Below are 11017 nucleotides of genomic sequence, written 5' to 3' on the forward strand. Positions count from 1 at the left end.
TGATGGGCCCCTTATCAGTGGGTGCCAGGCAGGGCTGTCCCGGGGCTGGGGGGCGGATCTTCCCGAGCCCAGTTATCAGTCCCAGAGTCCACGGGACTCTCCTCTGGGTTAACGTGTAACCACAACACACCCTCCCGCCCCCAAAACCCAGTAGGGCCCAGACACGGGTGACGAGGGGTGTCACAGACCCAGATGGACACCAGGGAAATGGTGACTCCCAGAAACCCCTGCTTCTCAGCCCAAGTGAGAGCTTGCAGCAGGGTGGGAGGGGGGCCTCAGGAGCCGGGGTCCGGGCCCCATACCACCACGGACCCCAATCCTGGAGGAACTGGTTGAGTCCTTGCCCCCTAGGAGGCTGGGGGTGGGCGACCCAGTCACCAAAGAGGGTGAGGGTCCTGTTCCCCAAATAGGCTCAACCCAGATGGCCGGGAGGGGGGGCGGGGTTGGGGACCAGACCCCTGGGTCTGAGGGAGGAGGGGCTGGGGGCCCAGACCCCTGGGCCTGATCACCTGGGTCATGGCCTGGCCAGGCCCAAGTTCCAAAAGGGCTGGAGCAGTGGATCCCTGGGGTGGGGGGGACAGCTGGCTGGGCCCCAGGCACTGGGGAACTGGGCTGGCCTGGGAACTCAGTGGCTGCCCCCTCTCTGGGAAGTCCCCCCACATTGCCAGGTGGCTGAGCCCCTTCTTCCTCGCCTGCGCCTTCTACTTCCTCATCTGGGTTCCTGAGGACCAGCCATTGTGGGTCAGTGCCCTGGTCAAAGGTCTGCCCGTCCTCTGCCTGGTGGTGTTCCTGGGGGCCGTGGCCCCGGAGGGGGGCTCCACCCCCCTCTTCCAGGGGGGCCTCCTGTGCTCTTTCGTGGGGGACGCCTGCCTCGTCTGGCCTGAGGCCTTCCTCTACGGTGAGCAGACCCCCAGGTTGTGGACATCAGTGCCTCTGAACACAGCCCCGCGGAGGGGAGGGGTCGGCCCTCGGGTCTGGGCTGTGTGGCGCTGGGGACATCGTGGCGTTGGGGACGTTGTGGCAGAGCTTGTGTTTCTTGAGCACCTGCTGTGAGGCCAGACCCAGAGCCCTGCCCTGGCGAAGCTTCCACCACAGCGAGGGGAGCCCGGCCCTTAGCTTAGGAGGTGAAAGTGGCGCAGAGAAAAATGGGAGGGAGGGAGGGATTTGCAATTTCAAGTAGGTGGCCAAGAGTGACCTGGGGGGAGGGGAAGGTCTGGGCACAGCTTTGAAGGGGCCGAGGGAGCCAGCCACATGCCTGTCTAGGGCCCAGGGACAGTCACTGCTGGACAGAGTGAGTGACAGGCCTGGGGGGCTTCGCAGGTCACAGCAGGTAGACAGGTGCCCTCTTGGAGGGTGCTGGGGAGTCAGTGGGAGCTTTGGGGCAGGGGAAGAACACAATACAGTGCATTAAAGAAAATTTATTTTGCTGACCTCAGCTGTATTCAACCTTTGACTATTTTTAAAATTTGTATTCTAACAGCTATAACCCAGATGTCCCCATTTTAACCTCTTTCAAGTGTACACCTGAGTGGCATGAGTTATATTCCCAGTGATGTGCTGCGGTCACCACCATCCTTACTCATGCCCATTAGGCATTACTCCTCCGCCCTCGTGACCTTCTCTTCTATGAACTGGCTCATTCTAATCATTCCTGGTCGTTGAGATCATACGATATTCGTCCTCTGGTGTCTGGCTGATTTCACTCAATACCGTGTCTTCAAGGTTCACGCCCGATGTCCGCCGCCTCTTTAGGGTTGTGCCGATGGCTCACAGTCCGTTTCTCCCTTCCTCCGTGGAGGGCCGCTGGGTGGTTGCCACCTCTTGGCTGTTAGAGTACCGCTGAGTGCGCAGGTTCTCCCAGGTCCCGCTGCCTGTGGAGCAAAGCGCAACTGGGGCCCAAATCCCGGCAGATGGCGGGAGCGCGGCCAGGCCGGCCGGGGAGCGGGAGCCCTCCCGCGTCCTCACGGCGCTCTCTCCGCCCAGGCATGGCCGCCTTCGCGGCCGCGCACCTGCTCTACCTCGCGGCCCTCGGCTTCTCCCCGCTGCGGCCGGGCCTGCTGCTGCCCGTGCTCCTGCCCGCGGGCGCCTTCCTCGGCCTGCTGCGGCCGCACCTGCCGCCCGCCCTGGCCGCGCCCGTGGCGGCCTACTCGCTGCTGATGGCGCTCGTGCTCTGGCGCGGCCTGGCCCGCCGTGGCGGCGCCGGCCGGGGCGCGCTGCTCTTCGCCTTCTCGGACGCGCTGCTGGCCTGGGACACCTTCGTGCGGCCCCTGCCCCGCGGCCGCCTGCTCGTCATGGCCTCCTACTACGCCGGCCAGGCCTTCCTCGCGCGCTCGGCCGTCGGGAGCCCGCGGCGCCGCGCCCGGTGACCTCCTCCCGGCCCCGACGCCCGAGGGGCCTCTCCGGGGCCCGCCCCCGCCCGCTGGCCCCGCCCCGAGGGACCGCCCCCTCCCGCTGACCCCGCCCCGCCCGAGCCCACCCCCGCCCCTGGCCCCCGCCCCCGCTGGCCCCGCCCCGAGGGACCGCCCCCTCCCGCTGACCCCGCCCCGCCCGAGTCCACCCCACCCTGGCCCCGCCCCTCCCGATGGCCCGCCCCCCGCCCTCTGGTCCCGCCCCCTCCGCTGACCCGCCCCGCCGAGCCACCCCCGCCCCTGGCCCCGCCCCGCTGGCTCCGCCCCCGTCCGAATCCACCCGCTGCTGGCCCCGCCCCCGGCCCTCTGGTCCCGCCCCTAGGAACCGCCCCCTCCCAATGACACCACGCCCATCTCACTGACCCCGCCCCGGCTGGCCCCGCCCCACCGAGTCCGGCACCCGCCCCGAGGGCCCCGCCCCTCCTGACCCCGCCCCGCCCCAGAGTCCACCCCCGCCCGCTGGCCCCGCCCCGAGGGACCGCCCCGTCCCGCTGACCCCGCCCCGCCCGAGTCCACCCCCGCCCTGGCCCCGCCCCTCCCACTGACCCACCCCTCCCCTGCTGGCCCCGCCCCGCCCGAGCCCACCCCCGCCCTGGCCCCCGCCCCCGCTGGCTCCGCCCCGTCCGAATCCACCCCGCCTGCTGGCCCCGCCCCGCCCTCTGGCCCCGCCCCTAGGAACCGCCCCCTCCCACTGACCCCGCCCATCTCACTGACCCCGCCCCGGCTGGCCCCGCCCACCCGAGTCCGGCCCCGCCCCGAGGGCCCCGCCCCTCCTGACCCCGCCCCGCCCCAGAGTCCACCCCCGCCTGCTGGCCCCGCCCCCGCCTGCTGGTCCCTCTGCTGCGGGCCCCTCCCAGCCGGCTTGACCCTCCCCCCCTCGGGTCCCGCCCAGCCTGAGGACCCCTACCCTGCCTGCTGGCCCCTTACCCACCCGCTCGACCCGCCTCCGCGTCCTTTGCACGCCCCTCCCCTGCCTGAAGGCTCCGCCCCCACCGGCTTGGCTCCCCCGCCTGCGGGCCCCTCGTCCACGCCCTGAGGTGTTTTTCTTCGCCTGAATAAAGTGGGTGCTGAAGCGCGCTGTCTGGGTTCTTGGGGGAGGGACGGGGGGCGTGTCTCGAGCCTGGTGTGTGCGTCAGGCTGGGGCCCAGGACTTGTTGGCAGCCCATGGAGCCCTCCGCGGGCTCTTGGGTAGGGGGTTCAGGTGTCACACAGAGCATCAGCCGAGGGGGGGGCGGGCCAGGCAAGGACGCTGGAGGACAGCAGGAGCTTGCTGGAGGGGGAGGGGGAGGGACAGAGGGGCTGGGAGGGGTGGCCTTCTCCAGGCTGTGTGGCCTCTGCAAGCTGCTCCTCCTCTCTGGGCCTCAGGTTCTGTGTTTGTGGACACGGAGGGGTCAGACCTGCTCTGTAAGTTCCCTCTTGGCTTCCACATTCCCTATTGTGCATTCAGGGACTCTTACAGCAGAAAGGAGACTTCTATATTCCGTATCATGCACTAGGGACTCTTGCAGCAGAGAAGAGACGAGAGTTTGAAGAGCTCTTGCGGGTGTGGGGGATGCGGAGGTAGGGGATAAAGAAGGTGAGAGGAATTCTATTGTTGAAGCAAGATCAGAGGACCTGGCGCAGGGATTCCCTGGGTCTGAGTGGGGAGGGCCTGGGGTCTGGATGCTGGTTGCCAGGCGACGCTGCTCTCACCTGGGACGTCCAGCGTCCACAGGTGTTCCCCTCTTCTCCCTGCGTCCGGCCTCCCCAGCACCCTTTGTCCAACTTCTCCTAATTCATGTTTCTCAAAACAGAACTGCCCAGCTGTGACCCTCTCTCCCCCCACTTCCGGCCCTGGGAGGAGCTGACTCTAGGGTGACCTAGAGAAAGAGCCGGAATGCCAGGGTCCCTCTCCTCACTCAGATGGGCACCCCAGGCACGAGGCATGGGTGGGGGACTCCAGCAACTCCGGCCCTGGCCCTGCTGCCCCCCAACTCTGAGTCCAGTGCCTGCCTGGACCTCCTCAGGCCTCCTAGAGCCGCATGGAGGCCACAACAGCTGGTGAGAGACCCCCCCATCCCCTGTCCCAGGGCCCGGGAGCACGATTGGGCCCCTCCCCTGCTCACCCTGCACCCTGCCCCCTGTTCTCAGACCCCAGCCCAGCGTGGAGTCTCGGACCTCCAGCTCCGTCACCCTGTGTGTGTGGGGGTGGCTCCCAAGGGCCTGGACCCCCAGACCAACCTGTCCTGGGCCCAGTGCACTGTAGCCAGTGTGTGTGTGTGTGTGGGGGGGTCCCATGGGAACAAAGGTCCTTCAGACAGCAGCTTCGGGTGGAGGGGCTCCAGCCTGGGACCCTCGAGGCCTTTTCCGGGTGGGTGGGAAGGATGGAGTAGCCAGTCCCAGGGAAGGGCTGGGCGTGTGCCGGGTGAGGGGGCCCCTGTCTGCTGCTCAGCATTGCAGGTGTGGGGGGTGCTGGACTGTGGGCCCACCCCCCAAAGGAGGACCTTCCCACCGGAGACAAACACGTCCTAATCCCCAAAACCCGTGAAGGTGTTTGGTTCCGTGGCGAGCGGCTGAGGAGGCTGGTGGGTTTAAAACTGCTTGTCGGCCGACCTTGAGATGACCCTGGAGTATCTGGGTGGGCCCCGTGTCATCACAGGGTCCCCAGAGGAGGGAGGCAGGAGTGTGAGAGTTAGAGAAGGAGAAGCGACGACGGGAGCAGAGGTCAGAGGTGGGCAGAGATGGGAAGGCGCACCACTGCTGTTCAAGCCGGAGGAGGGGGCCACGAGCCAGGGCCGCGGGCGGCCTCCAGCAGCTGGAGCGGCCGAGGGGCAGGTGCATCCCTCCAGCCTCCGGAAGACTCATGCCCGGCGACACCTTGATTCCGCCCGGGGAGACCTGTATTGGACGTCCAGACCTCCAGCCTCATACGCTAAGGCATTTGTGTGGTTTCAGTGGGAGGCTTGGGGTCGCGTGTTACAGCAGCCACTGGGAGCAGACAGCTCAGCCCTCCCCTCGGGGCTCCTGGAGGAGCTAAGATCTGGGAGCCTGGACCTCCCTGCCGCTAACTGTGGGCCTATGTGCGAGCCTCCTCCATTCCCTGTGCCCCTAGACGGGCCCAGCCGTGGTCCCCGGCCCAAAGGGAGGTTGTGGAGAGTCCACGAGGAGGCGACGGGAGGCGGCGTGGCACGTCAGGGCCTGGGTGTGTTGTTCTCACTAGGAGGACAATGAGCAAAGTTCACCAAAGGGCCGTCTCCTTTCCTGGGCCCTTGGAATTACTGCTGGTAGGGGGTGCTGGGGACCCCCAGTTGCCTGGGTGACTGTGGGGGGTTGCTGGCAGGGTCAGTGTCTCCAGCCAGGCACCCACGGAGTCCGCAGGTGAAGGCCCTGTCCCTGGGCTTGGGGGAGATGGACCTGGGGCTACGGGGGACCCCAGGCTACCCACTCTTCCTCTCGGCCTGAGGACGGGGTACAGGGTGCTCCCCACAACGGAGACGGGGCCGTGGAGAAGGGCCGGGGAGGTGGGACCTCCTTCACCCTATGAACCCAGGGGGCGGGGTTCGCGGACAGAGCCAGGACCCCCGGCTGTCCACAGGGGAGGCAGAGCCCAGCCGTTACCAAATCTTTTCTTTGCCCCAAACAGAAACTCTGCACCTGCTATTCAAGAGCTCCGTCTTCCCCCTCCTCCTCAGCCCCTGGTAACCTCTTGTTCCGGTTTGCTATTGCTGCTGGAATGCAAAACACCAGAGATGGATTGGCTTTTATAAAGGGGGTTTATTTGGTTACACAGTTAGTCTTAAGGCCATAAAGTGTCCAAGGTAACACATCAGCAATTGGGTTCCTTCACTGGAGGATGGCCAATGGCCTCCGGAAAACCTCTGTTAGCTGGGAAGGCACATGGCTGGCGTCTGCTCCAGAGTTCTGGTTTCAAAACGACTTTCTCCCAGGATGTTCCTCTCTAGGCTTCAGCTTCTCTTCAAAATGTCACTCTCAGTTGCTCTTGGGGCGTTTGTCCTCTTTTGGCTTCTCTGGAGAAAAAGTCTGCTTTCAAAGGCCATCTCCAAAATGTCTCTGTAAACTGCAGCTCCTCTCTCAGTGCCTGTGTGTTCTGCAAAGTGTCCCTCTTGGCTGTAGCAAGCTCGTTCCTTCTGTCTGAGCTTATATAGTGCTCCAGTGAACTAATCAAGGCCCACGCTGAATGGGCGGGGCCACACCTCCAAGGAAATTATCCAATGAAAGATCTCACCCACAGTTGAGTGATCACATCTCCATGGAAACATCCGATCAAAAGTCTCCAACCCAATCAACACCAATACGTTTCCTGCATCAAAGATAATGACATTTTGGGGGACATAATACATCCAAACCAGCACACCTCTCACCCTCTTTCTATCTCTATGAATTTGATTATTCTAGATCTGTCATATAAGGGTAGTCATACAATATTTGTCCTTTTGTGTCTGACTTATTTCACTCTACATGATGTCTTTGAGGGTCATCCATGTTGTCGCACACATCAGGACTTAATGCCTGTTTATGGTTGCATAATATTCCATCGTGTGGATGGACCACATTTTGTTTATCCACTCGTCTGTTGATGGACACTTGGGTTGTTTCCACCTTTTGGCTACTGTGAATAATGCTGCTGTGGGCTTTGGTGGAAACAGATCTGCTTTCATTCTCCATGTTTAACCTTTTGAGGAACCACCAACCTGTTCCCCACAGTGGTTGTGCCATTTTACATTCCCACCAGCGATGCATGAAGCTTCCAATTTCTCCACATCCTCACTGACACTTGTTGTTTTCTGTTTTTTGTTTTTTTTTTCAAATAATAGCCATCCTTGTGGGTGTGAGTGGTATCACTGTGGTTTTGATTTGCATTTCCCTGATGGCCAGTGAGCTGAAACAGCTGCTGGGAACATTGGTGCACAGATACCTGAGTCCCTGTTGTTGATTGTTGGGCGTGTTTCCTAGGAATGGAATTGCTGGGCAAGTATAATTCTATGTTTAACTTTCTGAGGACCTAAAATTCAGTCACGTAAGGCCCCCGAGCCCAGGCGTGAGCCCCATCTCACCCTCAGACCACCCTGCAAACCCCACGATGCCTCACACCCTGGCCAGTGTCCCAGCCCCTCCACTCACAAATCCCCAGAGTCACAGAGTCACCCCAGTCTGGTCTAATTTCTGAGGAACCTTCCTGGACCCCTGACACCTCCTTCCCCCAGCCCCCGTAACCCCGACTCCTTCACAAATGCCCCCAGATTCACGCACTTTCTATTGTCCAACATTTCTGCCCAGAGATGGGTCTGCAAAAGCCACTGCTGGTCTGTCAGTCCCACCAACAGCCTGGCCAGACCACTACCTCCCAACTCCCCGGTCCCTGCTGGAATCCGGAAGATGCCCCTTACTCGAGACAGTAAGGACGGGGTCTGACCCCTGCCCCCACCTGACAGGACCCGAAGGTCGGCTGGTTCCAGGGGCTTCGGGGGTAGGGGGACGGACAGACAGAATATCCGGGTTCTGCAGCTAGAACCTCTGTCCCCAACTGCTTCTCTGGATACCCAAGCTTGAAGTCCTAGTTTGCCAGGGCCCTGGTGGCAAACAGCACACGCTGTGTCCACTTAAGCAACACGCATTTACTGTCACGGTTTTGGAGGCGGGAAGTCCAAAGTCAGGGTGCTGGGAAGCCGTGCTTTCTCCCGGGGTCCGCAGTGGCCGGGTGGGGACCATCCTGTCCCGTGGCCATCCTGCTCTCCTCTCTCTCTCCTCGTGCCTAGCTGCTCTCAGAGGTTTTCCTGGTTCGAGAGAGCCTGCCTAATAGGGGACTTGGGAGTGATGGAAACCTGTCCCCTGATTGTGGCTTTGGCTAAACCAAGCTACACATGCTTTGAAATTCATAGAACTGCACACTGAAAGAAAGGAATAAGCCAGTTTTACTGTACGATGATTTAAAAAATAAAAGAAAAACAGTAAAAGAAAAACGGAAGGAGACGGAAAGTGACCCTGCCCTCCTCTCCCCGCCCAGCCAGCCTCCCCGATACCCCTGCGGAAGTCCCTCTGATAGTCCCACCACCTTCCTGCGCGCCCACGTCTCCAGGTCCCCTCCATCTCCCCGCAGCAGGGGCGGAGGCCGCACCCACTCACGGATTGCCCCGGACGTGCTGCTCCCCCGGCCGGCGGGGATGACTCGGGGACCTGGGGCTGCTGGTCACTCGTCTCAGCAGTGCTGGAAGTGGCACTCAGCTCGGCTGGTGTGTGCTCAGACCAGGGCCCTGAACCCCCCAGCAGCGCCCCCCGGGAGCTCCTGGGCTCCCTCAGGCATGTGGGGGACAGACTGAAACTGCCCTGACGCCGGACACAGGAAGGGAGTTCGCATACAATACAATACAACACAACACAACACAATGCAACACAATACAGTACAGCACAGTATACTGCACTATACACAATGCAAAATAATACGATGCAATACAACACAACATAACACAATGCAACACAATACAGTACAGTACAGTATACTGCACTATACGCAATGCAAAATAATACGATACAATACAACACAACATAACACAATGCAACACAATACAGTACAGTACAGTATACTGCACTATACACAATGCAAAATAATACGATACAATACAACACAACACAATACAAACACTATAATATACTATACTATATTATACACAGTGCAAAATAATACGATACAACACAACATAACACAATGCAACACAATACAGTACAGTACAGTATACTGCACTATACACAATGCAAAATAATATGGTACAATACAACACAACACAATACAAACACTATAATATACTATACTATATTATACACAGTGCAAAATAATCTGATACGTACAACACAACACAATACAATACAGTATACGATACATACTATAATGTACATAATGCAAAATAATACAATACGATACAATAAAATACAATACCATACAACACAAACTAAGTACAACACAATATAACATAATACAATTTAATATAATGTAGTGCAATACAATATAATAACAGTACAATATAATATGAACACAGTATAATGTAACAATACAATGTAAGATAAACATGGTATGATACAATTCTATACAATACAATATAATAAAATATACAACACAATACAATATAATGTAAAAGTAAAATGTAATATAATAACCACAGCATAATATAATATGCAATATAATAGTACAATATATAATAATACAATATAAACATACTATAACATAACAGAATATAATATAATATATGACCTAACCGTGACCATAAACTAACCTAACATAAACTAAACCTCACATAAATGAAACATAAACACTGGAGTTTATAACCACCTCTCTCAGTTCACAACACCATGCTTTCGTCTCCCCCCACCCACCTCCCCTTCTCTCCCCGCTGTGTCCACCTGCACCCCGTCTCAGACGTTGGTGGGGAGAACTTTGGGTGTCTCTTCCTGTGGGTCTGGAGATGTTCCTACTTACTTCTGGGGTCCTGGGACATGATGAAGTTCCCCCTTGGAACTCCCAGGCTGGTACCTGGGCCTCGGTGCCCATGTTTGGCGGTGCCCAGGGTTCTGGGACTTAGGGCCAAAAGTGGGGTGTCATTAACTCAGGTCAACACCCCAGGAACATGGAGTCCGTGAGCCCAGAGGACAACGGAGGAGCCCCAGCTCTAGCGACCCAGTGGCCCTCCAGACACGAAGGCGGCCCCAAGGCGCTCCCCGCCTGAGCCCCCGTCCCAGGCTCGTCCATCCTCAGGAAGAGGAACAGAGGGTTTGGAGAAAGTGTTGTCCTGCTTAAAGGCTCAGCCCAAGGGGTGTGGAGGACAGTGGCCAGGACAGGAGGTGGGATTTTGTCCCCAGTCTGGGGTCAGCGCTTCACCCAGACTTTTCCGACCCCTTACAGGCTCAGTGATGTTTTCCTGCATGAGAACCTCCTGTGCTTCCTGCGATCAGAGCCACGAGCCCAGGCTGAGAAGGGGAACCGGGAAGAGGTTTCTCAGGACAGATGGGGCTGACGGTCAGGACGTGGTGGTGTCTGGGACTTACGAGTTAAAGGGCTTGGCACAGTGAGGGGCCAGAGCCCCGCGTCTTGGATGTGAATGGGGAAAGGGGCTGGGGAGCCCAGATCCCTGAGCCCGGGGGTCAGCTTGGCCAGTGGCTCTGACCCCCAGGGCTTACAGAGGAAAGAGGCTTGTTTCATTTCCTACCCTAGCTTTCCCTGCCCCCTTTTAATTGAGATACAGCTTACTTACAGTAAAGCGCACAAAGGTTAAGGCGTATATAGCAATGAAATTCTTGTTATGTGTAAATCTGGGTAATCGACATGTAAAACAATCACCTCCCTTGTACCCCTCCCAGAATAACCACCATTCTGATCTCTGTCACTACAGATTAGTGTTGTTTTACATTTTTTATTGTGAATTATAACATATATACAGAACCTTTCAAACTAACAAGTAGAGAGCAAATTTCAAAGAATGTTATGGGTTACGGTTCCACCATCTCAGTTATTTCCTTGTAGTTGTTCTAATACCATAGCATCTAAAAAAATTATATAAAGATTCAGTATTCGTAATTCTTTGTTAAATCCTATCTTGTCTGTTGTTACCCCTTCCTCTCGT

General features: G+C 58.2%; 1 protein-coding gene and 1 long non-coding RNA gene across 2 annotated transcripts; one reads left to right on the forward strand and one right to left on the reverse strand.

The window, feature by feature from the left end:
* TMEM86B (transmembrane protein 86B) lies at nt 1-2440 on the forward strand. The gene is made up of 3 exons (XM_037819800.1): nt 1-243; nt 652-898; nt 1984-2440. The coding sequence occupies exons 1-3, from the start codon at nt 193-195 to the stop codon at nt 2364-2366; spliced, it is 681 nt and encodes a 226-aa protein (XP_037675728.1). The 5' UTR covers nt 1-192; the 3' UTR covers nt 2367-2440.
* On the reverse strand, nt 1404-2275 carry LOC119521476. The gene is made up of 2 exons (XR_005214361.1): nt 2148-2275; nt 1404-1871 (listed from the first exon to the last, which is right to left on the reverse strand). It is a non-coding gene; the product is annotated as an uncharacterized LOC119521476 (long non-coding RNA).
* Nucleotides 2441-11017: the final 8577 nt, after the last annotated feature.

This window comes from Choloepus didactylus, chromosome 27 (genome assembly GCF_015220235.1).
Source record: "Choloepus didactylus isolate mChoDid1 chromosome 27, mChoDid1.pri, whole genome shotgun sequence".
Taxonomy (NCBI): Eukaryota; Metazoa; Chordata; class Mammalia; order Pilosa; family Megalonychidae; genus Choloepus; species Choloepus didactylus.

Excerpts from the sequence above, each read along its gene's own strand:
- TMEM86B (XM_037819800.1), top strand. The coding sequence starts at position 193 with ATGGACACCAGGGAAATGGTGACTCCCAGAAACCCCTGCTTCTCAGCC. Across the intron at positions 244-651 it reads ACCCCTGCTTCTCAGCCCAA|TCCCCCCACATTGCCAGGTG; the intron begins GTGAGAGCTTGC and ends CTCTCTGGGAAG. Across the intron at positions 899-1,983 it reads GCCTGAGGCCTTCCTCTACG|GCATGGCCGCCTTCGCGGCC; the intron begins GTGAGCAGACCC and ends CTCTCCGCCCAG.